We start from the raw sequence: 22,964 nt of genomic DNA on the forward strand, positions 1-22,964 counted from the left end.
ACCCATACTCCTACATTTACCTCTTCACCTAACACTATGGACAATTTAGCATGGTCAATTCACCTAACCTGCACATTTTTGGATTGTGGGAGGAAACCGGAGCACCCGGAGGAAACCCACGCAGACACGGGGAGAATGTGCAAACTCCACACAGAGAGTCGCCTGAGGCGGGAATTGAACCCGGGTCTCTGGCGCTGTGAGGCAGCAGTGCTAACCACTGTGCCACCGTGCCGCCCAATTTAGCAGGGCCAATCCATCTAGCTTGCACATTTTTGGACTATGGGAGGAATCCAAAGCACCCAGAGGAAACCTTCACCGACACAGGGAGAATGTGCAAACTCCACACAGACAGAGGGTGGAATCGAACCCCAGTCTCTGGTGCTGTGAGGCAACAGTGCTAACCACTGAGCCACCAGGCTACCCCTACTGGCATTGGAAAATCCCAGAAGAAAAATGCAGTGACAGTGTTCAGTGCGAGGGAATGCTTGAGGGCAACGGCAAACTCATTATAACTTTTTTTTTAAACAGTCCTCAGATCCAAAAAGAGTATCTTATTCTTCGGCTGCCTGTGTCATAAATCTTTAGTTGTTGGCTTTGTTTTGAAGGCATTGACTGAGGTACTATCTACCCAACCAGCTTTGTAAAGATCGCGTGACAATATTTGAAGAAGAACATGGAGTCCTTCAGGAGCCCTGCCCTACCCTTCTACATTCACCAACGACATCAAAAAAGATGAGATGGCAATTCATTTTCAAGCTCTTTCTAATTCACATTCTAACCACTTCAAGCAAACGCAGTTCATTTCCACCCTTTTAAATCAGCCACCCTGTTCACCTGATGTGAAAGATGCATTCGCCATATCATGGGTTTGTATAAGGTCAGCACTAATTTACAAAATGATGGCATCTCGACACAGAATTACACCAAATGCACAGCAAAGAAACAGGCCATTCAGCCTAACTTGCTCATGCCATTAATGGTGCTCCATAGGAGCTTGCTCCCATCTCACTGAGTTAGTACATCCTCCTGTTCAGATCCTTCAAACACAGTGTAGCCATTCAGCCCAATGAGGTCTCTAAATGTACATGCCACTTTGTGTTATTCTCTTGCCTGTTCTTGCATCCACTCTTTCATGCGTTTGTCTAACTTCCCTACAAATGTATCTATCTATGCTTTTTGGCTCAATTGCTCAGCGCAGTAATTTAATTTATTTTAGTGTTTGACATTATAATCTAGACTCTGCTAATTCTATGCATTTATCAAGTTGTGTTAAATTGATCTAAGAAACACCATAGCAGAGAGATTAGGTTTTGTCACCCAAAATGTTTAAAGCTGGAATCTGGAAACATAGCTGGAGTTCATTCAAAACACGAAAAGAGGATTCTTGTTTGAATGAATATTGTCAGAGATATTCATACTAAAGAGCTCCAAAATGCTTCACTGCTTGGGATTATTCTGTTCAATCTGAACTCTTTATTGCAGGAAACATTCATAATTTCTTAAAAGTACCTTTTGTTGATATATTCTGAATTTGCAGTCTTCTCCATTTTTCTTTCTCAAGTTATTACATCATTGCAAAATAAAAAGCATATTCAACAGCTCTAGCATGATGCACGCTGTGCTAACTGAACCCTCAATTATAGTCAGGTCACACTATCTCCAGTGAGCAGAATACCAGAAGTGATGATAAAGTCTAAATTTAAATCTAAGTGGAATTACAATTGGCCACTTTGGTGGGGGTCTTTTGTGAGGTGATAGCACTGGAAGAGTATAGCTTCTGCAGCAAGGTTGGCTACAACATAGCATGTATTCATGTAGTGTCTTTAAGATGTCCTAAGGCAGTTGACAGTTTTATGAGATCAAGGTTGACATTGACCCTCATGAGAAAGTTGGACCTGTGACCTCGGTCAAAGATGTAGGTTTCAAGGAGCATCTTGAAAGGAGGGAAGCTGGACAAGCTGAGGGGTTTAAGGAGAAAATTCCAAAGCTCAGGGCCAAGGTAGCTGACAGCACAGTCTCCAGTCTTGGGACCAAGGCTACCTGTTTGAAACAAAAATCTTGCCAGACCAAAGGGAGAAGAGTAGAAAATGCAACAGCTTCTGTAATGCAAATGCACATCTATCAATTCAGAAACTGCCTGTGTTCCCAGGAACCTATCATAAGCCTTAAAGCCCATTAATTCATGAAGGGAGCAGCTGCAACTGAGCAAAGAAGCCATGCTCACAATTGAAAGAACAGGAGTGACATGCTGTCACCACAGTGATACTTAATGTTTCATTGAAAATCTACTGTATTTCTGGAAAGAATCCTTAGACAAGATATGTGTCAAGAACTGTTGATTAACAATCTGTCTATTGGTCTTTTTGGGGTCAATTATTGCATCAAGTACAATTTAATCAAGAAGCTCCACAGAAGAACACAGAAAGCACATGTGAGGAAGTACTGTGGTACTTGAGTGGGCATGAAAGAGAAAGCTAATTAACCTGCCATTGCTCAGATATTCTTCTCATTCCATGGCAAGAGCTTTTTAATTGTAATATAGTATTGTGTTTTTGCCCAACAACAAATAGTAAAATTGTCTCCTTATTTGGAATCCTGTCCTCAATCCCGTTCCACTGTGGGCAGGCACCCCTTTGACACCGAAGCACGACATGCGAAGCTGCAAGGAAAATGGCCGCCACTCCTTGTTGATATTTTATAATCAAGTGCTCAGTCCACTGGCCAATGAAATTATTTGGGGTCTAATTTCCTTGGCAGACCTGGGAACTGGAGGTTGAACCCTTACTTATAAATACTTGAGGCCTAAGTGAAGTCATGCTATTATTCATGTGCCTCCAACAATGGATACTGGCACAGAATGCGGGCCTGAGGTGGACTCATGGTAGCAGCGGAGTCAAACGTCTGCATTGGCGAGGTCCAGTGAGGATTTGTAAAGGTGAGGGAGACTTGTGCCTGGCTATAAGACATAGGAGCAGAAATTAGGCCATTCAGCCCTATTGAGTCTGCTCTGCCATTCAATCATGCCTGAAAAGTTTCCCACACCTATTCTTTCACTTTCTCCCCGTAACCCTTATCGCCTTGATACTCAAGAACCTATCTCAGTCTTAATTTCACTCAGTGACGTGGTCTCCACAGCCTTCTGTGGCAATGAATTCCATAGATTCACCACTCTCCTTATCTCCGTTCTAAAAGGTTTTCCCTTTACTCTAAGGGCCACTAGGGTCATGAGCTAGCGGGACCACAGCCCATGGCAAAGCACTAAACAAGGAGGACTGTAAATTTGAACACGTTTTCTTTATATCTTTCTTTTTCTGCCTTTATAGTCAATGGTTTGGTTTATTTTTGTGTTTTAAGATGGAGCCGGAGCGTGCGACATTCTACAGCAGTTTTCACTGTATTTTGTAACAAAATACATGTGGCAATAAATAAATCGAATTATTTCCTAATGTTCCACTACTGACAACTGAGAATAGCGCTGAAAATGTGTTGCTGGTAAAGCACAGCAGGTCAGGCAGCATCCAAGGAACAGGTTTATATCTTTCTTTTTCTGCCTTTATAGTCAATGGTTTGGTTTATTTTTGTGTTTTAAGATGGAGCAGGAGCGTGCGACATTCTACAGCAGTTTTCACTGGATTCCTGATGAAGGGCTTATGCCCGAAACGTCGATTCTCCTGTTCCTTGGATGCTGCCTGACCTGCTGTGCTTTACCAGCAACACATTTTCAGCTCTGATCTCCAGCATCTGCAGACCTCACTTTCTCCGACAACTGAGAATAACCCACTGTATTTGGCTCGATGTGACAGAGGCGGAAGGGTTTGACATTTCTCATGAGGTTCCAAAGGTGATTTTATTCCAGAAAGCTAGTCAGTGATAGATGGTGTGGTGTTTTGGCCCTTGTGTGGTTCTGGTTTCATTTCCACCTTACCGCACACTATTCCCAAAGGAAATTGTGAAATTTTGGCAGCACAGTGGCTCAGTGGTTAGCACTGGTGCCTCACAACGCCACGGACCCGGGTTCGATTCCCACCTCGGGCAACTGTCTGTGTGGAGTTTGCACATTCTCCCCATGTCTTTGTAGGTTTCCTTTGGGTGCTCCGGTTTCCTCCCACAATCCAAAGATGTGCAGGTCAGGTGAATTGCCCATAGTGTTGGGTGCATTAGTCAGGGATAAATATAGGTTAGGGGTCTGGGTGGGTTACTCTTCGGAGGGTTGGTGTGGACTTGTTGGGCCGGAGGGCCTGTTTCCATAATGTATGGAATCTAATCCCTGGCGCTAGTGCACCTGAAGAAGCACCATCAGTCTGGAGCTGCCCTCTGCCCAGGCCCTCGTGCCCCTGCTGGCTGGGGCAGTGTCCAGCAGCAGCTTATCTTCTCCAGGACCAGCACCAACAGTAATAACTGTGCCAGCCACTTCCATCCCTCACAAGGCCTGTCTTTCTCTCCTTGCCTCTCTGAGGGGCAAATGAACCCACAACAGTGGCAATACAGTCCAGGTTGTTGGGGTAATGTCTGCCATGCAGCAGAGGATCCTGACACCTGGAGCAGGTTCCTTTAAGAATCAAAAATCTGGAATTGAATGGTGCTGCAAAAATATCATTGATTGTAAAAATGTAACAACAGCTAGCTCACTAATTCTTTATTGGGGCATCACCTAGTCTGGCCTGTATGTGACTCCAGACCAACAGCAATGCAATTGACTCTCAATTGCCTCCTGAAATGGCCTAAAAACGTACACCATTCAAGGGTAACAAATTTTGGCTTTGCCAACGACAAAAGAATAAGAGAAAGAATACGGCTGAAGGGGAAACAAGCAAATATTCAGAAATGTTTTCCAACAAACACACATTCTACTGCTGGACTACTAATTTTGACATTTACAGCTGTTAAGTGGCTCACAAACTGCTTGAGAAGTGATAAAGGTTCATTCTTTTCACTTGAGCTCTAATTGGCTGTGTCGCTTCACTGAGGCAATAAAACTTGCTTTCTCACAAATCATTTGAGAGCTGTGCGCTCCCACGGTTTCATGAGCATTTCAGCAGCTAAAGGGGAGAAAGTTCTTTCTCTCCCTTGTTCCACGACAGGTCAGCGACAGTGAACCCCAAAATGGTCAAGCCGCTGCCAGGCACCTCAGGGTTGCTCATGTCCAAGTTAAGCACTCGTCCAAGTCATAACCCTAACCTTGGTTGATGGCTACTTGGTAAAGTGTGAAATCTGAGGGAGAAACCAAACTTAAAGCTATCGTACACAAGTGCACTTTCATGAATAGCCCTTTTCAGCACGCAGTTTCAGAGGAAACCTTTCTTTGCCCTGTACTGTCAGACGCAAAAGCACAAAATGTGCTTGATTCATCTGGAATGTACTTTTCTGGGAGTGTGGATGGTCAGTCTCTAAATTGTATTCATCGCCAAGCTGCGTACACAATGTTCAATCCCCTTGCCCCTCCTCACCTCAGCCACAGGTAGCACACCTCAAGAACAATGGCATAAATCAATCTTTATTTCTTTGCATGTGCACGCTCAAATGAATTTAGTCAATAGATAATAGCAACCTTGTCGCTCCAGCAGTGGGACAAATGCGTCTCACATGAAGCTCGGAAGGATTTTGCATTCCTTACGCTTGTGGAACTGATTAGCTTCCTTGTGCTCTCACTTTAAAGAGGCTATAGAGTATTTACTGCAAGATGTCTCAAGGCTACTGTGACGTGATTGGCACAGATCTACAATACGCCCCACAGATGTTGGAAGTAACTGAGCCAGAAAGTATCCTCCTGTGCTCCGACATCATTGTCACAGCAGCTTCGTGAATCACATGCCACTCGTCTACTTTTTTCTTGTGATCACTGAAGCATGGTTGCTGCCTTCACTGATGGTTACCAATGTTTCCAATTGCAAAAATACGATGGTGTTGTCTGCCAGGTGTTCACAAAAACTTCATCTCGTCACCAACAAGTAAAGATTTGTCGGGATTTGATCAAACTTCTCACAGCCCAGGCGGTCCGCACTATCTATAATTAACCCAGTTTTCATTTCCTTGTCTGGACTTAATGATTTGTCAGATTAAAGGAGCAGATCCATGACTAGCAAGATTTGATCACTTCATGCTGCAAAGTTTACTTCACGCCATAAGCAGCAGTCCCCTTGATCTGTCCCACTAATCCCTCACTGTGATGTCAATCTCAGAAGACAGTTTCCACCAGCAGGTGGTGTCTCAAACCATGCAGCATGGTTACGGAATAAGGGGACTCTCCTTCAAAACTGAGTTGTGAAGCAACTTCCCTTTTGGAGAGGCCAGTGAAGAGCCGGCAAAGACTGATAATGGAGACCATGTGCTCCAACCACCTTCTCATACGTCATACAAAGGGGCATTCATTCCAAGGTGGTGTCAAGCTTCTTGGACATGTGCTCATCCAGACAATCATAGAATCCTCTGAGTCACCGTGCCGCCCCATACAGCTCACATGTGTTTAATACAGCTCAAGTATATTTTCTCTGAATCATATTCCACAGAGAAAATACTTTAACATGCAGCTGGCATGAGATGTTATATTTTTATATTGATAAATTACTTTTCTTGTGGATAGAAGTCAAGACCTGAGTTATTTGTTGCAGTATTCCTAACTTCTGACCTGCTTTTGCACCAATTGCATTTTTAAGACTAGTCCAGTTCAGTTTCTGGTCAATGGTAACCATCAGGATGTTGGTAGTGGAAATTTCAGTGATGGAACAGCATTGAATGTTAAGGGATGATGGCTAGATTGTCTGTTTTTGGAGACAGTCATTGTCACTTGAGTGGCACAATTGTTTGTTGCAACTTTTCATGCCAAGCTAAAGGTAGTATTGAAGGAAGCTCCATGGGTCACCACAGTGCATCTTGTGACAGTGCACACTGTATGTTGGCAGTGGAGAGAGCAAATGTTTAAGGTGGCAGATGGCTTGATAAAAGTGTTAATCAAGCAAGCTACTTTGTTTAGGATGATCTGGGCTTTGTGAGTGTTGCTCACAGTTAACTCATTCAGGAAAATGGAAAATCTTTCATCACTTTCCTAACAAGTGTGCTATAAATGATGGATAGGCTTTCGGGAGTCAGGAATTGAGTTAATTGATACAGAATTCATAGACGTTGGCCTACTCCTGTAACCACTGCATGTAAAAGACTGATTCCATTCAGTTTCTCATCAATTGCAACCTCCAGGATGTTAATGATGGGTCTGGATAGGATTTAATTCTCTCTTGTTATAAATGTTCATTGTCTAGTACAGGGTACACAATCCTTTATCCAAACGCTTGGGGCAGCTGGTTTTCGGAATTCGGAATTTTTCGAATTTCGGAAGAAGTGACAGATTGGTGGTGAATTTTAAAAAAAAACACCAGACTCACTACGGGCCCTGAGACAGAATTGAAGTCTGCCAATGCTCGGCCACGCCCACCCACGTCGCATCTGACTGACACGCATCGAGTGGGTGTGGAGTTGGGTTAACTGTTTGCACGCCAAACAACCATGCTAATGAGAAAATATCTTCACGAGAAAGCCTTCCGATTTCAGAGCTTTTCAGATTTCGGTATTTCGGATAAAGGGTTGTCTACCTGTACTTACATTGAGCTGATGCTTTTTGAAAAATCATACCAATCCGAACTGTGAAGAACATGAAGTTTATCAATTGTAAGGTTGATAATGGTACAAATTGCTCCTTGGGGCCTAGGTAAAGTTTAACAGTCCACAAATATTCAGAAGGCTTTTCTTGCTAAACATGTTAACAGGCTTTAATTTCAGATAATTTTGTCCTTGTGCTATTTTAAAAGTGCTTTGAAATTGCTGCAATTCAGTCAGATATCTGTTGCTTCCCAATTAATACTTTTCTTTACCATTGTGATAGGGTTAGGATAAAAATAAGAATCAGCATATGAGAGCTTACTTCAGCTGGTAATCATAGAATCCCTACAGTGTGGAAACAGGCCATTTGGCCCATCGAGTCTACACTGATCCTCTGAAGAGCATCCCACCCAAACCCTACCCCGATAACCCTACATTCCCAGAGCTATTTGGCCAGCCCGTATGTTTTTGGACTGTGACAGGAAACAACAGCACCTGGAGGAAATCCATACAAACCACAGGGAGAATGTACAATCTCCACATAAACAGTCGCTCAAGGTTTGAATCGAACCCTGGTCCCCGGCGCTCTGAGGTGACAGTGCTAACCACTGAGCCACAAGTTGCAGGCAGCAAGTTTACAGTGGAGGGACTTAGATTCTTCAACTTTAAACAGGATTTGACATTTGTTTTGTTTTGAGCTTAAGTAAGCCTCCTGATGTGGAAAGAATGGGACATCTGCAGAGATGGCGCAGCGGAAGCGCGCTGGGCCCATAACCCTGAGGTCGATGGATCAAAACCATCCTCTGCTAATTGAATTCTGGCACTGAAAATTGCTCGGGTGGCACGGTGGCACAGTGGTTAGCACTGCTGCCTCACAGCGCCAGAGACTTGGGTTGAATTCCCACCTGGGCAACTGTTGGTGTGGAGTTTGCACATTCTCCCCGTGTCTGTGTGGGTTTCCTCCGGGTGCTCCGGTGTCCTCCCACATTCCAAAGATGTGCAGGTCAGGTGAATTGGCCATGCTCAATTGCACATAGTGTTAGGTGAAGGGGTAAATGTAGGGGAATGGGTCTGGGTGGGTTGCTCTTCGGAGGGTCGGTGTTTGGCTGAAGGGCCTGTTTCCATACCATAAGTAATCTAATCTGATCAGATACCATAGGAAATTCCCACTTTGACCCCAACAGTATGTTTGGAAGCCACAATACTAAGTAAAAGTAATTGTGGCGCTGGAATAGCATAGCAAGTCAGGCTGCAGTCGAGGAGCAGGAGAGGCAATGTTTCAGGCATAAGCCTTTCATCAGGAATGTGGGGTGGGGGAAGGGGTCTGAGAGATAAATGGGGAGGGAGATAAGGTAGGTGGGATAGCAATAGGTGGACACAGGTAGGAGGTAATTGTGGTAGGTCAGTGGGGAGGGTGGAGTGGATATGTGGGAATGAAGATGGATAGGTAGGACAGGTCAGGTGAAGAGGGCAGTGCAGAGTTGGAGGATTGGATCTGGGATGAGGTGGGGGTGGAGGGGGGATTTGGAAATTGGTGAAGTCAATGTCGAATACTGAGCCAGGTGAGGCACCCCAGTCTGCACAGCAGGAACATACGGTTCCAAACCACAGCGACCACACAGAAAGGGACATACACATCATTTCTCTGATTATTATGCATGTTGGTGCTCGCCCATTGATTGCCTGGCATAGCCAGTGCCACAGTGACTGTCTATGTCACACGCAAGTCTCGAGCTCTCAATTGCAGCCAGCCTGCAATTTTTATGGTACTCTGTTCGCTGACTCCTGTGTGATTGGTGGCTGAGTGTCTTTCCTCAACATCAATTGAATATGAGTGAGGCCCTTGCATTGTTATTTTGCAATAAACCCCCATCAAATGAGCCACATCTCCAGGAAAACAATTAAGGAATTACCAGCACTGCTCACCAGGGGCAGTGGAACAATAAGGAAAGGGAAGGGTAGGGAAAAAGAGAGAGGATTAAATAAAATGGAGTTGGAAGGGGCTTCTGCTCATTTAGGAGAAAGTGAGGACTGCAGATGCTGGAGATCAGAGCTGAAAATGTGTTGCTGGAAAAGCGCAGCAGGTCAGGCAGCATGCAAGGAGCAGGAGAATCGACGTTTCTTGCTCCTTGGATGCTGCCTGACCTGCTGCGCTTTTCCAGCAACACGTTTTCACCTCTGCTCATTTAGGCTACTCTGTCTAAATTAGTTAGGAGCTTCACTTATATGCTTAAATTCTAATCACCGCCTTCAGTGGAAAATTGGTGCACCTCATATAAAGGGAACACTAAACTTCTTCAGTATTACATCTTGTCTTGGTTGGGTTGACCTTGATCAAATTACTTCTGATGTTATTCTCCTTTATTGTTTAATGGAGTATGGGAATCACATTCAAGGTCAGTATGTATGGCCCATTCAGCTATGCATTTACTTTGCCATTTTAAATAGCAATTAACAGTCAACCACATTGTTGAGTGTCTGGAATCGCATGTAGGCAAAACCACACAAGGATGGCAGATTTCCCTCCCGAAAGGCCATTAGTGAACCAGATGGGTTTCTACAACAACTGTTGGTAATTATGGTCATTGTAGAGACTAGCCTTGCATCCTACACTTATTAACTGAACCGAAATTTCACTTTCTGCTCTGTGTGGGAGTTGAGAGCATTCGTCAGGGTATCTGGATTACAATGCCAAGAGATTACCACTGTGCCTCCATCTTAGCAAGACTCCTGGGACAAACTACGAAAGTGAGAGGCAGAGAGAAGTGGGGATAAAAAAGAAACATATGTCCTGTACTACAGAAATATAAAACCAAGGCTTACATAGAATTTCAAATCAAAACATGTAAATTGGCATTTCGGGCATAAGCCCTTCATCAGGAATTAAGCCCGAAATGTCGATTCTCCTGCTTCTCGGGTGCTGCCTGACCTGCTGCGCTTTTTCAGCACCACACTCTCCACTCTGATCTCCAGCATCTGCAGTCCTCACTTTCTCCTGGACCAAAGCATGACACGGGATTAACAAAAAACAAAATACTCTTCAAGCAATGTCAGTAAAACACAGCTATTAATTTTGTATGTAGCTACATCCATAGGGACGCAGAAATGCAATTAATCTGATTATGAAGTGGTGATGATGATTGAAAGGTGAATGTTGGCTGGGATACCACAGACAAAGGTTCTACATCTCTTTGCATCATGTTGAAAAATCTGTTAAAGCCACCTTTAGACAGCGCCTTGGCCTAACACCTCAGTGACATTGCTTCATCAGTGTGAGCTTAGGTTCTGTACTCAGCAGCTGTACAAACGCAACACAAAACATCCATGTGGAAATATCCAGTTTCATTGTGGAAAGCAGAAATGCCTTCTTACTTCCCCCTCCCTCCCCCACGAGACATGAAGCACAAGAAAATGGTAACACTATCAACGCAAGAAGTTATAGACAAAAACCATGCCAAACCCAAAAGGAAGAAAAATATTCTTACAAGGAAGGAAAGAAAGAACTTGCTTATGTAGTACATTTCACAACCCTGTGATGCCCAAAAGTGCTTTACAGCCAATTAAATACTTTCAAATAGTAGTCAGTGTTGCCATGTAGCAGACTACATTGTGCAAAGTGACCTCCACAAACAGCAGTTAAATAAATGACCAGATCATCCACTGTGAGTGTTGGCTGAGCAACAAGTGTTGGCTGGGATCCTGAGAACTCCCAGTTTTTCCCTGTAGGATCCTTCACGTCCACCTGAAAGGATAGTTGGATGCTCGGCTTAACATCTTATCCAACATACAACCCCCTTCCAGCCGAAAAGTGAAACACAGGCCGAAGGTATTGGCTCAAGTCTAGTTGAGTGATCCTTGAACCCAAGCTCATGAGCAAGAATGCTACCACTGAGCCAAAGCTAATCACCAGAACGCAATGCAAAGAAGACTTCTCCAAGATAATAAAACAGCAAACTGCGGATGCTGGAGTTCTGACGCAAACAAAAACTGACATTGCTGGAGAAACTCAGCAGGTAGACACAAAACAGTGCTAATGGTTGAAGCCCAGTCACCCTTCTTCAGACATTGCCAACACTACTTTGCAATTCCTTCCAACAATAAACCAGCACTTCGGTAATGACCATGAAACAAACGTGATACACCTTATTATATTTTATACCAGTATTTGTTCAGTTAGGAGATGAGTGAGGCTAGAATTCCTGAATACTACCATATGCTCAGCAAAAGCTTGATGAGTAAATGGGGAGGCTTTATATTCCCAGTTCGGCAGGCAATGTTACACAGTGATTTACAAAAATGCAGTCGGCTATGCCAATGTAAGTACACAGGTAGAGCAACTGGTTAGAAAGGCAAATGAAATGCTGTTGTTTCTTTCAAGGAGAATGGAATTTAAGAGTCAGGGTGTTTTACTACAGTTCCATTATGCTGAACTGCATACAAAACTGAAGATGTTACACAAGACTTGGGCTGGAGAAGAAGCAGTCGATCATGAGGTCTCGATGGAAACATATGTCATGATTGCCTTTATAATTATGCCTAACTGGTTGAGGTAACTTCTATCTATTGCTTCCATTCAGTAAATTACAGGGAAGGGCCTCTTTTTGTTAAATATCGGTACTGGCTTATTATCTACCATTGCTAATTGGACAGGCCCTTAGACTCAACATAGAAAAGAGGATGTCAGGGGTTGCCTAACCTGATTCTAGTTTTGTTAAAAAGATTAGAGATGAGGATCTATCTCTGAGCCAGGAGTCCTGGGTTCAAGTCCCATTGGCCCCAGAAGTATGTTATATCATTTCTGAACAAGCTGATGAGAAAAGTCGACCAGTGGCAGCAGCATTATCTCAAAGTGGTCCCTCCTCAGCGAGACTGCTCATTTGTCACTGCCTCACTCGTAATAATGGTCTCTTGTGCAGGATAGCTATCCAGTCACCCTCCAAATGTTAGATAAAGTTTGTGGACAGTTTTACTTGGGTAAGTGATATCAGAGATCTACCTTGGAAAAGTTGGACTGCGACTGTTGCTGTGAGGCCACAGGATGAACTTGGGAGCTAAAGAAAAATGCTGCTCCTCCAACAGCAGAGACAGTATTAAATATTTTAAATGTGATGATGTGTTTACCACATCTGAAGTCACATGGGCACCAGGTTATAGACCAATAGGTCTATTTGAATTCTTTCAGAGAGCTCTGAAGTTCACCTGCTGAAGGAGCAGCGCTCTGAAAGCTTGTGATCTCAAATAAACCTGTTGGACTCTAACCTAGTGTCATGTGACTTCCGACTATATCCACCCCCGTTCAACGCCGGCACCTCCACATCACCTCAGAACCAAACGTTAAAAAAAATTATTTAGTGGGATGTGAGCATCACTTGCCAGCGCAACATCCATTTAAAGTCTTTGCAGAGATTTGTATCTCAGGTTGAGGATGAAGTCATAGATTCATTCGCTGAGTTGCTGTGGTTTTCTGGGCGGCACGGTGGCACAGTGGTTAGCACTGTTGCCTTGCAGCGCCAGAGACCCGGGTTCAATTCCCGCCTCAGGTGACTGACTGTGTGGAGTTTGCACGTTCTCCCCGTGTCTGCGTGGGTTTCCTCCGGGTGCTCCGGTTTCCTCCCACAGTCCAAAGATGTGCAGGTCAGGTGAATTGGCCGTGATAAAATGCCCGTAGTGTTAGGTCAGGGGTAATTGTTGGGGTATGGGTGGGTTCGCTTCGGCGGGTCGGTGTGGACTTGTTGGGCCGAAGGGCCTGTTTCCACACTGTAATGTAATCTAATCTAATCACATTTTGTCACCTCTTTAGGTGACATTGTCAGTGCATCTTCGATGCGGTGTTGGTGGTCTGACCTGCCTGGTATTTATGTTTCTGTTTTTTTGGAACCTCCAGTTCTGTCTGAGTGGTTTGTATATGGGGTCTAGTTCAACGTGTTTATTGAGAAATGCGACATAGGACAAACAGGAAGAAAACTGACCATGCTTGTGCACGAACGTCAGCTTGTCACTGCCAGACACGACCAGTACTCTCTCGTTTCCACCCACACAGACAACAAAGGACACAACTTCAACTGGGACAATGTAACCATCGTAACACAGGCAAAACAGAGACACGTGAGAGAAATCCTTGAGGCAGCACTCCAACCAGAACTCAATCAATAAACACATTGAACCGGACACCAGAGACAAACCACTCAGCTACAGAACTGGAAGTAACAAAACACAGAGACACACAAATAGCAGGTGGGACAGACCACCAACACCGTATAGAAGACGCACTGACGATGTCACCTAACGAGGTGACGAAACGCCTGCACGAAACCACATCGGCCTCGGAGAATGAATTTACAACCTCATTTATTGCCCATACTGAGTTACTCTAAAGAAGGTAGTTGTGGGCCACCTTTTTGAGCTGTTGGTGAAGACGGCCACACAATGCTGTCGGATAGGGAGCTCCTCTGAGAGAACAGAGATTTATGTCCGAGTCATTACAATGGGCTTGGAGGAGAAGCTGCAGGTAATAGTGTTGTCATGACCGTCCAGCTCCTATCATTCAGGATGGTGAAGTTCACAAATTTGATGATGGCTAGATCAGAACTGCATTGTTTGTATAAGTTTCCAGGTTCACTATTTGTGAAACTTAGATCTGTGCATGGTTCTTTTTGATAAAGTGGCAAAGGACAACTGTATTAATTTGCTGAGAGTTTATATTGTTTTGGACAATCAATAGTTAAATTTGCTAGCATTTTAAACTGACTTTTTCTGAGATCTTAGAAAAGCCAAATGTTTGCATACCTTTTTTAACTATCAGTAAGGGCATAACTGTGACTGAGGTGACAGGCACAGAGTATGGAACCAGTCTACTGTCACCCAGTCTACTGTCAAGTCATGTATACACCTTTACAAGATGAAACATTTCTCAGAGGTGAGATATTAAGATGAGACTCCTTCATATGCTCCAATTTACATGGGAGCAACAATTTTGTAAATACAGACTGGCATGCTAGATGGGGCAGTAAATATCAGATCACTCCTCAATTCTAAATAATAACTGCAGCCCCACATAACACAAATATATCAAAATTCCACAATCTACTTTTTTAATCCAAATGAAATCCACTGGAGGAAGTTGTGGAACATTCATTATGGGTTGTTCTCGAGAATTTCAAACACGAGAGAGACATGCTATCTTTTAAAATTGCTCCAAATAATTAGCGATGCTACCAACAATAGCAAATCACTGGCAAGGCATTAATCTAGAGCAGAGTCACACTTGACAGTTTGAACAAAAGACACTTAGAAGTCGACTGACTATCATTTCTCAAATCATAATTCAGGCCAACTCTTCCACCTTTTCCCAATACATGAAGAGATCGAATGAGACAGGAGTGAGAAGATAACTGAAGGGGCTTGTCGCTCCCATTCAGTATGGAAACTAAACAAAACAAAAAACTCTCCAGCTATTACAATTTCGAGCAAGCGACAATATATTTCCTGCTTATTACTGATTCCATTAATGTAGAGGAACCAGTGTTGGACTGCACCTAATGAAGGAGCCCTGCTCTGAAAACTAGTGCTTCCAAATGAACCTGTTGTTCTATAACCTGGTGTTGACTGATTCCAGTAGAGCAGTACTGTTACAGTATTGCTACCGCATTTAAGAGTTAGCCAAGGCACCAAGGTGAGAAAAAGAAACATATTGTAACATGAAAAGTTAGCACAACTTGAAAATAAAAAAAAAAGATTGTCCTCAAAGGTGGACTTATTTCTGAATTACTTGTCCCACCTGGAGTGAAATGGAAGCAAAAGTCGTTTACAATATTTCCTTTCTTGATGGACAATTTGTTATGGAGACTGACCTGTGATCCTCTGTAGCCACGCTTATGATCCCACTCAGAGTGTGACAGGATCTGAAAGAACAAAATAAAAAATAACATTTATCAACAGGAAAAGAACACTGTCAATTTCACACATATTTCACTGTCACTGACACATTATCTTAGACTCTCAGGGGTGCAATTACCAGTCGTATAGATCTTACAAATTTAGACTAGAACCTGGGATCACAATAATAGTTGCTTTACCAAAGGCACCTCTTCATATTTCGTGAGTGCTACCTTTTGATTTTTAAGGGCTTTTTTGCTTAGTTTTCATTAACTTCATCATTAGATGGTGCAATTACTTACAATGCCTCCTATATTTATGTCAATAGATGTGGGGATTTGGACTCACACAGAATGGAAGTTAATCAGTATGCCCAAGAGTCAACACTACTCCATTAAGCATAAAGCCACAACAGAAAAAAGAAGCCTTACTTTCCAGATACCACAGTATTTATATCAGCATGTGACAACTGGCATTATCCTTTTTTAAATCCTTTTTTAAATAAAAATGGTATGCTTCTATACACAAAAAGCTATCACCCTAAACACTCCTTCAATGGACTGGTGAGGTCACAGCTAAACTATTGCACATTTGCATTTAACACAGCCATTGCACATCCAAGTTAAAAATCACACAACACCAGGTTATAGTCCAACAGGTTTATTTGAAAATACTGGCTTTCAGAGTGCTGCTCCTCCATCCGGGTAGTTGTGGAGCAGGATCCTGGAGCAGAATTCACAACACGACTTTAAGTTGATTGGGCGGCCAAGAGAATGTATGCAACCAGGTTGGTTGGGAATTTCAGAGGCAAGCGTTTCTGCTGCCCTCCATGCCTGAGACAATAGAAAATGCAACACGTCTCCTTGAAAGCATCTCTGTCAAGAAGCCATGATGCAAATTCAAGTGACATTCTTCAATCTACTATTTCATTCGAAATGCAAACCCATTTGAAGCAAACAGATCTACACCTGGATTAAGGTAAGCAAGAGAATGCCAGAAGAGCTGACTACATATTCAGTCCATGATTACAGCAGAATGTCCCCATGTTGGTGGATACCAGTAAACCGGAAAGCTCTGTGTGCCAAATACTTACAAGGAGTGAGAGGAAAATCAGCTCTTTGATGGTTTGCCCATTATAATTGCAAATGGAATTTAATAATGCTGCGATGTTTGAACGACAGTCATTAATGGCTCTGTTTGGATATCACGACAAGCGAAAAGGTGTGCAGCAGACAACAGTGTGCCTTGTTTATGCAGCTGCCTGGTAAATTAGAATGAATTTATCCTGCACACACTGTATTCTGAACTTTGCCGTACAGATCTTACAAAAATAATATCCTGCAGCAATGTCAGTTTGTAATTTTATTTCGAAGGTTGGGGTCAGATAAAGGCTACTTACAACATCATCATCTCAATGATTTGATGAGATTACAGCCTTGTCATCATGATCACTGTCAGTCGCCCATTATTCTCAACATAAATCTTTTCACTCCAGCCTAACTTGTCCCAGAAACAACGCTATAAAACACCTACCCTGATGTAGATCTTTCCGATGTGTGGACTAATGCTTTTGTCAAACAGCCTGGACACTAATCTGGAATTTATTGCAAGGCCAGATCCCTTTCAATTTAGTGAGCCCAATGAGGATTCCTAGAAAAGATTAGCAATAAAAGGCACAGGAGCAGGCATTAGGAAATAAGTTAGAAAGAAAGATTTAGTTATATAATACCATTCATGACCTCAAGACATCTTAAAGCACTTTGCAGCAATGAAGTACTTTTAGACATACAGTGGATGAGGCAATGTAGGGAGCATGGCAGCATTTGGTACACAATGAGGCTCCACAAAAGATGCAATGAAATATGAGACCAGATAAGGTGTTATTTTTCCCAGGAATGTTAATTGAGGCATAAATATTTGCCAAGACACTGTAAGATATCTTATTTAAAACAGCACCATGAAATTGATGACAATCTTAACAACACGATAAACATTACTGAGGCTTGGCTGCAGAGTGATCAAATATTGAAGGGCATTTGACATTCTGGGAGTAAATGGTGGTGAAATTCTGGGTGGCGAAGTTGCTCTGGTAATAAAGGAATATTCAGTGCAGGGATGAGAAATAATCTGGATTCAGAGGATCAAAATCTAGAATGTGTTTGGGTGGAGATAAGGAATAGGAATGGAAATAAGCAATTGGTAAGAGTCAATTCTAGGCCCCTTGACAGCACCTACACTGTAGGCCAAAATGTAATCAAAGAATAATGGAAGCCTGTCAGAAAGGCTTTACTCTTTATGTAAACTGACAAATCAAATTGATAAAAGTGACCAGGATTCATGGAACTTCTGTTCAGATCCAAGAACAACAATGCAAGTCGCTGTTTGGTGGTACAGAACTTGAATATTACTGAAAAAAGAACCCAGTTTGTTGAAACTTTTCATCCTCCACTCATCAGGACAATTCACAAGAATTCCAATTCAAGGGGTAAACCAACATTTCTCCTACATTGATTCATTGGGAAGTGGTTTCTGATTGGCAAAAGCACCAAATAATGCTGATTGACAGTTAACTGCCAGGTTTTGCTTAAGTTTTAAACCAGACAGACTGTCTCTAATAAATAAGAAATATATTCTGAGACCAACCAGGAAATAGGCCACTTTAAACTTGAGTTTTTATTTGTAATGAGACAGGTGTTAATTAATGAACACATATAAATGAATCCTTTAATTAAGACTGATCATAAAATGTTAGAATTTCAGATTTAATTTGAGATTTGAAACTGATCTTAAGCAATTTTAAGGATAGGAAGATAGCACTGGTTGAAATAGAATAGATATTTAGAATCCCTACAGTGTGGAAACAGGCCATTTGGCCCATCGAGTCCACACTGACACCTTGAAGAGCACTCCACTCAGACCCACTCCACCCCTCTAATCCTGCAAATTCCACTGGCTAATCCACATGGTCTATACATCCACAGACACGATGGGCAACCCAGCATGGCCAATCCACCTAACCTGTCCATCTTTAGACTGTGGGAGGAAACTGGAGCACCCGAACGAAACCCAAGCAGACACAGGGAGAATGTGCAAACTCAATGCATGCAGTTGCCTGAGGCTGGAATTGGACCCGGTCCCTGATGCTATGAGGCAGCCATGCTAACACTGAGCCACTGGGAAAATGGGAAAAATGATAAGATAAGATGGTTGAGGAGTGGCCGATATTTAAGGAGATGCCTCATCACTCACAACACAAATTCCATTGAGAAAAAAAAACTGTGTGAATGTGGCTAACTAAGGCTGTTGGGGATTATTCCTAGTTAAATGCTGCAAAAGTTAGTCGTGGGGCTAATGGTAGTAGAAACTGTAGACAGTAAAGGATGTCTCAAAGAGGGCAAAGTTGGTATATGAAGTAAAACTAGCAAGAAATATTTAAAAATTGGAATAAAAGTTTCTCTAAGTATAAGAAATGAAAAAAAAATAACAGACGTGTGAGTTTGTCCCTTAGAATGTGAAACCGATCAAGTAATGTAGGAAAGGGAAGAGAGCAAAATGGTGGAGACTTTAAATAAATATTTTGCATCAGACTTCACAAAACTCACAAAAATATCTCAAGAATGTTAGAAAATTGGGGAGCGCACAAGGGATAGAGGATCTTAAAACAATTACGATCACTCGGGAAAAGGTCACGAGGAAACATGTGTCTAAAGGCTGACGGGTCTCCTGCACCTGATGGCCCATTCCTCTGGCTTTACAGGAAGTGACTGCAAGGATATGTGATACATTGGTTGTAATCTTCTGGAATTCCTTAGACTCCAGATAAGTCTCAGTGCACTGGAAAATCACCAACGTAACACCAGTGTTCAAAAGAAAAATGAGGGACAGTGAAGGCAGGAAGCTTTGATCAATTAGACCTACACCTGTCAAGGGGAAAATGATAGAAGCAATTATTAATAGGCGATAGCAGGACATTTCAAAAATAACAATACAGTCAAACAAAGTCAATATGGTTTTGTTAAAGAAAAATCATGTTCGACAAATTTATTGTCGCTCTTTGAGGAGGTAAAAACAAGGTGAATAAAAGGGGAGTCAGTAGATACAGGGTACTTGCATTTCCAAAAGGTATTTGATAAGGCATCATACAAGTGGTTAGAGCAGAAAGTAAGAACTCCTTGTGTTGGGAGTAATATTTAAGTCCAAAGAGAGTTTTCGCTAATTCCTTTTTTGCCATCATCTGACATGGGAGCCCAAACTGAATTGCAGCTTCAGGAAACAGAGACAGGATAAATGAATGTTCTTTCAGGTCAGCAACCAACAATCAGCACTGCTTAAAACCTGCTTAAAATATTTAAAACTGACTTGGTTGAGGGCCAACTCTGTTGTAGTTAGATTTGTTGATGATACAAAGAAATGGAGGAAGCAAGTTGTGAGGAGGATACAGAGAGGCTGTTCAGGGATAAAGGTAGGCCAGGTAAGTGGACTACAATTTGGCAGGCGTGGCAAAATATGAGACTATTCACTTTGCAAAGAAAAGTAGGAAAGCAAACTAATACATGGAGGGAGAATGCAGAATGCTGTGGAACAGAGAGATCTGACAATGAATCACAAAAAGCTAGTATGGGGGGGGAGGCTTTGGTGAGGTGTAATTGTCACTGGACTAGTATTCCAGAAGTTCAGACTAACATTTTGGGTGGAAATCCCACCATAGCAAGGCAATTCTAATTTCAAAAAAAAAAAAGTCTAAAGGCAACTGTTAGTGAACTTATTTGGTTCACTAATGTCTTTTAGGAAGGAAATTTGCCATCTTTACCTAGTCTGGACTGCTTTTAACTCCAGAGCCACAGCAATGTGGGTCTCTTAACTGCTCTGTGGGCAATTATGGATGAGCAACTAATGCTGATCTTGACAGCAACACCCATAAACCATGAACAAGTAAAAAAGAGGAAGGCAAGTGGTATTTTAAGGAGGATTGAGTACGGAAGTTTTAGCTTTTTTAAAATTCATTCATGGAATTTGAGCGTCACTGGCTAGGCCAGCATTTATTGCTCAATCTAATCACCCAGAGGGCAGTGAAGAGTCAACCATATTGCTGTGGATCTGGAGTCACATGTACACCAGACCAGGTGAGGATAGCAATTTCTTTCCCTAAAAGGACATTAGTGAACCAGATGGGCTTTTACTGACAATCAACAATGGATTCACAGTCATCATTAGACTCTTAATTCCAGATTTTGTTTTTATTGAATTCAAATTCTACCATCTGCTGTAGTGGAATTTGAACCTGGGTTTCCAGAACATTGGATTGCTGGATTTAATAGTCTAGCTAGGTCATTTCCTCTCCTTAACATAACTGAGAGACCACTTGTTTACCTCCAAGAGAAGAAATTCCTCTTCATCAACCATCTGACATGAGACCCCCAAACTGAATTGTGGACTCAACACACAAAAAAGAGCATCTCCTTAGGTCTGACCTACTTGTGTTTGAAGCAGTTCAAAGAAGCCTCACTTGGCTGATTTGTTGAATGAAGCAGTCTGTCTTACAAGGAAAGATTGGGCATAATTGAGATAGATTCCACCACTAGTGATCTTATTGGAACATCTATGATTATGAGAGGTTTGATGGAGCAAATGCTAAGGAATGCTCTTTCTTGTGGGTTGAATCGACAATTGGGTCGCTCATGTCAGATGGCGATGAAAAGTAATTTCTTCTCTTGGAGATATGTTAGCCATTGGAATTTTCTTCCACAGACAACAATGGAGGATTGGGCATTGAAGATATTCAAGGCTAAATTAGACAGATTGTCGATGAACAAAGGAGTTCAAGGTTATGGGGTATAGGTCACAAAAAAAGAATTAAGAGAATAAACAGATTGGTCAAGATTTTATTGAATAGACACAGTGGACTATTTGTTACAGTTGTGAGAGAGCAGATGACACCTCAGTTTGACATCTTATTCTAAAGATTCTACAGCATTGAAAGAGGCCCTTTGGTCCATCATGTCCATGATTAGACTGGTGCTGGAAAAGCACAGCAGTTCAGGCAGCATCCGAGGAGTAATAAAATTGACGTTCGGGCAAAAGCCCTTCATCAGGAATACCAACGGCTTTTGATGGGTTTTTTGCCCGAAACGTCAATTTCCCTGCTCCTTGGATGCTGCCTGAACTGCTGTGCTTTTCCAGCACCACTCTAATCTAGACTCTGGTTTCCAGCATCTGCAGTCATTGTTTTTACCTCCATCATGTCCATACCAGTCATCAAGTGCATATTTACTCTAGTTCCACTTCCAGCACTTAGCTGGTAGCCTTGGATGCTACGCTGCTTCAAGTGATCTTCAAAATACTGCTTAAATGTTATTGTGATGGCTTCTACCTCTATTATCCTTCCAGGCAGCAAATTTCAGATACTCAACACCTCCTGGGTGAAAATATTTTTCCTTACAACCCCTCTAAACCTCCTGCCCATGACCTTAAATAAATGAATAATTACTCAGTTAGTAATGCACTGGCTCAATAGTTCTGATTTTGTGTTCATATCTCTAGAGTGTGACGTACCCACCAGTGATGTAAGAATTTCCTCTGTGCTTTGCAAATTTTTGTGCTTTAGCTTCTCCAGAATTGCAACTAAACCTTATTAACTGCAATTGCTTAATCTACCTCCATCCCATGGCACACTGAATGTGAACACATTCCAGCAGCAGTGACCAGCAAACTATCAAAAGAACATTTCTTTTTCCTTCAGGAAAAATGCGAGAGGAGTTTGTTTTTCTTCCTCTGCTGTAATTGTCTGTAAAGGTCAATGGAGCTGAGAGAACTAGATGACTTAAGGAGAATCTAAAATTGAAGTCTTAACAATTTCATGAAGTGGCAACTTAACACATGTGCGTACACGCCAGTAAAATGTGGAAGATAACTCCCAAAAAAAATAACTGTGCTGTCAGAACTTTATCGATAACATATGGGAACATGAATCAGAAGTGAAAATAATGTGGTATTTTAAATGTGGAGGTGCCAGTGTTGGACTGGAGTGGACAAACTCAGAAGTCACATGACACCAGGTTGTAGTCCATCGATAGGGCTACACTCTGAAAGCTTGTGATTTCCAATAAACCTGTGGGACTATAACCTGGTATCGTGCAACCTCTGTTTGAAATGTGCCATTACGTGCTAACTCGCCCTTTAAATGTATAAGCTGTCGAAATTGAGATACAGCAATTTACCCCATATGAATTATGTGTCACCTTTTTGCTAATTCGTATAACCACACTTTCACTTTTCATACTTCACCCATTCCTGGACGTGATGGTACAGAGAACACCAGATGGAGAATTCACCACTAAGGGATACAGGAAAGCCACACACACAGACCAAGTCCTGAACTACGAAAGCAACCACCCCAACACACACAAAAGAAGTTGCATCAAGACACTGTTCAAAAGGGCCACAACACACTGCAGCACACCAGAACTGCAAAAAGAGGAAGAAGAACACCTCTACAATGT

General features: G+C 42.4%; 1 protein-coding gene across 8 annotated transcripts in view; it reads right to left on the bottom strand.

Moving 5' to 3' along the window:
- The window catches only part of pde3a (phosphodiesterase 3A, cGMP-inhibited), a 487,762-nt gene that overhangs the window by 234,308 nt on the left and 230,490 nt on the right, over positions 1–22,964 (bottom strand). For 7 of the 8 annotated variants that reach the window (XR_006315047.1, XR_006315046.1, XM_043713454.1 and 4 more), the window contains exon 2: positions 15,441–15,491. The exons of the other annotated variant lie outside the window; for it this stretch is intronic. Coding sequence is in view for 5 of the 7 variants with exons in the window: in XM_043713454.1 (XP_043569389.1) it covers positions 15,441–15,491 (51 nt within the window). In the remaining 2 variants the exon portion in view is untranslated. The remainder of the gene's footprint in view (positions 1–15,440; positions 15,492–22,964) is intronic. 8 annotated transcript variants of the gene reach the window in all.

The sequence above is a fragment of the Chiloscyllium plagiosum genome, chromosome 23 (genome assembly GCF_004010195.1).
Source record: "Chiloscyllium plagiosum isolate BGI_BamShark_2017 chromosome 23, ASM401019v2, whole genome shotgun sequence".
Classification (NCBI taxonomy): Eukaryota; Metazoa; Chordata; class Chondrichthyes; order Orectolobiformes; family Hemiscylliidae; genus Chiloscyllium; species Chiloscyllium plagiosum.